The sequence below is a fragment of the Balearica regulorum genome, chromosome 5 (genome assembly GCF_011004875.1).
Source record: "Balearica regulorum gibbericeps isolate bBalReg1 chromosome 5, bBalReg1.pri, whole genome shotgun sequence".
Classification (NCBI taxonomy): Eukaryota; Metazoa; Chordata; class Aves; order Gruiformes; family Gruidae; genus Balearica; species Balearica regulorum.
In genome coordinates this window covers 63,616,113-63,619,813 of record NC_046188.1, presented here as the reverse complement: position 1 = coordinate 63,619,813, position 3,701 = coordinate 63,616,113, and the positions used below count along the sequence as shown (strand labels likewise).

General features: G+C 38.4%; 1 protein-coding gene across 1 annotated transcript; it reads left to right on the top strand.

Annotated features, from left to right (window-relative positions):
- Positions 1–306: 306 nt before the first annotated feature.
- FSHB (follicle stimulating hormone subunit beta) lies at positions 307–1,314 on the top strand. The gene is made up of 2 exons (XM_010299552.1): positions 307–465; positions 1,078–1,314. The coding sequence occupies exons 1-2, from the start codon at positions 307–309 to the stop codon at positions 1,312–1,314; spliced, it is 396 nt and encodes a 131-aa protein (XP_010297854.1).
- The last annotated feature ends 2,387 nt before the right edge of the window (positions 1,315–3,701 follow it).

Below are 3,701 nucleotides of genomic sequence, written 5' to 3'. Positions count from 1 at the left end.
ACAGAAACTTAGATAAAAATATTTCATTGAAAGTGGTATGGTACTCTGCTATCATTATTCTGCAGAGATTGCTGACATGCCATTTCAGTCATTTAGAAAAATCAAACTCCTTTAACAATAAACATACAGATAGATCTACTTAATGGCTTTATCCTATGTTCTCACTGATATTTCTGAAAGCTTGCTATTATAGAACCACTTGAGGATAACGTGAAGACTCAATTTCTCCCTGTTTCTATAAATATTTCCTGTTGAAAATAACTACATTTCTCCAGTATAGATATATTTTTTTGCTTTATACACAGGATGAAGACAGTTAATTGTTATATGCTGTTATTTTGCTGGAAAGCAATTTGTTGCAATAGCTGCCAGCTCACCAATATTACTATAGCAGTGGAAAGAGAAGAATGTCAATTCTGTATTACAGTGAATGCCACGTGGTGCTCAGGATACTGCTTCACAAGGGTGAGAATCTTAAGTTTATTTTCAGGCACCGAAACTAAATATTCCAAATGATGTATGAATAACCCATTTCTCCAGTCTGTAGCAAACATGCAGGCAGGATGAGCCTTGTGAAAGAACAGGCTAAGTAAACTGCTATTTGACAGGAAAGCAGATACACAGCCAACCTGAACTACAAAGGGAAGGGTGAAAAGATGCCAGTAAAATTCAGATTTTTAACTGGCTGCACACATTATGGTTATATTGTATAACTAGAGTTGAAAGTATTACAATCTGGATCTCTGCCTTGTGTTCAATTTGTGCTTGCAAACGGATACAATAAAGCAGCCATCACTATGTAGACTCCTCTACTTTTCCAAATAATTTGCAGTCTCGCAACTCACCTGCAAGATTGTCTGGTGATGGTATGATACAATTTTGCTGTATCGGTCCTCCTGAAAGTAGAAATCTAATCCAGGTGAAATTAGAAGAGTCTGATCCAAAGCCTTTTGATCTCAGTGGGACTTTCCCCACCAGTTTAATTAGTTTTCGCATCAGTTCCTTTATTTTGGAAGCATTTGGAATTCTACCCCATAACAAATTTCAAAATGAGTATTTCCTTCTTGTAATTTTCAGGATCCAGTATATAAATATCCACCAGTATCATCTGTTCAGCAAACATGTACCTTCAAGGAGGTTGTGTATGAAACAGTGAAGATCCCTGGCTGTGGTGACCATCCCGAATCCTTTTATTCGTACCCGGTAGCTACAGAGTGCCACTGTGAGACCTGCGACACTGACACCACTGACTGCACTGTGAGAGGGCTGGGGCCATCCTACTGTTCCTTCAGCCAGAATGGAAGTAGCCAATGAAGGGTACTAGACAGGGCAGTTTGGCTCTAAATCTTGACTTCTAAATAATGGTACTGATTGGGCTTAAGTGGAAGATAATTGGCAAGGTTACTTAGAAACTGCCAAGATTGAAACAAAGATTTTTAAGGCCGAAAGGGAGAGCTATCGATTAAAATTCTCTTCAGACCTTCCCTACTTAGCCCATCAGTTTCCTTAAAACCATTTTCATAGGTCTACAGAATGCTGCTTCCGATTCCTTCTGACCTTGCCTCCTCCTCTTCTCTATTACACCTTCATTCTTTATATTCCTGTATTTCCACTGCTTAGTTCACTTAGCTTATTCTATGCTATGCTATGCTTTCAAAAAGTTCCCAACGTCCAAGTCTTTATTATCCCCTGCTTTCCATCTCTCCTCAGAACGCACTTATTTTAAAAAGCCTTGCAGCACTGGTTGTCTTACAACCAACATCTGTGCCCTCACTTTCTATTAGTTGGACTGTGAACCCCTCTCAGCTGAGATCATGGTTTTTTGGGTTTTTTGGCAAAATATTGTATATAGTCATTATGCTCTGTAAATAATAACAGCATGTTTACTTAAGAGCCAAAATCTATGTTCAAATGGTGAATGTCACCTGAACTCTTGTGCTTTCTCAGTAAGGCTTGTTAGCTCAGGCTCACAATAACACAAATAACATGAACTTTAGTTATACCTGGCTAACTTGAAAAAAAATCATCAGCTGCCTACTTTCATCTCAGTAAACATATCCTAAGTCAGTTAAACAATTCTGAAAATTTTGCCACATATCAGAAATAGTGGATTTCCTCTCATTATGCAACAAAATGTAAGACTGAGAATTTTTTTAACACTAGCATAGAAGTCTCACAAGTTATTTAGGGATGAATCTAGAGGCACCTGATCCCAGTAGCGCAAACACGGTGTGATAACTGTGCAGTCCACAGTAGTCCCTTCTGAGAATGGAAGTTCACAGAGTTCTGCAGCAACCTAATTCTGCAATGGTATGAAGCTGGGATGGTCTGGAAGCAAGCTGGAGGACTGACTGAATCAGAATGGAAAATTATGTCATGTTATTGGGGAAATTATCTGAAACCTACAGAATGAAATCCTATCAGGAAAATGAAAAGATACTGCTCTTCATCAGAAACACTCACCTACACAAACACAGAATGGAGAGCAACTGGTTCAGCAGCAGGTCGGCACTGAAGAGTTAGAGGTTATATGAGCTAAGTATGAGTCAACAGTATCACACCACTGCGGAAATGTGGGAATGTAAGGAGTGGAGCCTACAAGACACAACCTACTTCCACCATTCAGTTCAAGATGATAAAGGGCCACAGCTGAGTTGTTATTTCCAGCTTTGGACACAGAACTTTAAGGCAGTGAAAAACTGGAGAAAATCCACAGAAGGGTAATAAGAATGGAGAGGGGCCTAAAAAAACATCTTAGGAGAAAAGTTTTAAATAAATGTGGTTGTTTTGCTTATGGGAAGTAACACTTAGGGAGGAAAAATTAGTGGAACCTTTTACATGCTTGAAGACTGTTACGAAGAGAAAAGGAACAGTCAGTTCTTCATGTTCATAGTGAACAGAACAACTAATGAAAGATTCAGAGTAGTCACGAGCAAATCTTCCGAAAGGTACAGACAGCTAGACACTGAAATAAATTGTCAGGGGGTTGGCGAAGGAAGGAAGGAAGGAAGGAAGGAAGGAAGGAAGGAAGGGAGGGAGGGAGGGAGGGAGGAAGGGAGGAAGGAAGGGAGGAAGGGAGTGGGGACTGTGGAGTAGTGACCACTACAGGTCTTCATGAACACATTGAACGTGTTAGGAATGACAGAGGTAAAGTTAATTTGCCATGAGGCAAGGGAATGAAGCAGACGTCCTCTTGAGATCCCCTGGCATGTCTGCTTTTGAGACTCATACAGACATGTTTATTCAATGGGAATTTGTCTGTTACTCTGGATCTCTCTTATAATAGATAATAGATATTTTAACTTATTTAATTTCTAGCTTTTTTACTGAAAGATATTACTTCTCTTAATTTTATTTATAAGATTAATCTGCACAGACATTTTCTTTGGTTTAGTGAAGTTTAAAAGTGGTTAAGTAACAGGTAAATCAAACTGCCTCTCACTCATTTCAGTTTTAAACATGAGCTGACTTCAGTTAAAACTAAGCATATTATTCATATCAGCAATTATTCCATTCTGGATGACAGAATTTTGAATTAAAATTGCCACACAGAGTAGCTTGTAGTAAAAAAGTATGGTAAAAGATACATTTTCAAAATAGATCTGTAAACACTTGTATTGTCTGTTGTGCGTTTTGGGATAATAAAAATAACTTTGTTGCACTTCTGTTATGTATGTCTTAATAAGCCAATTAAAAAACTT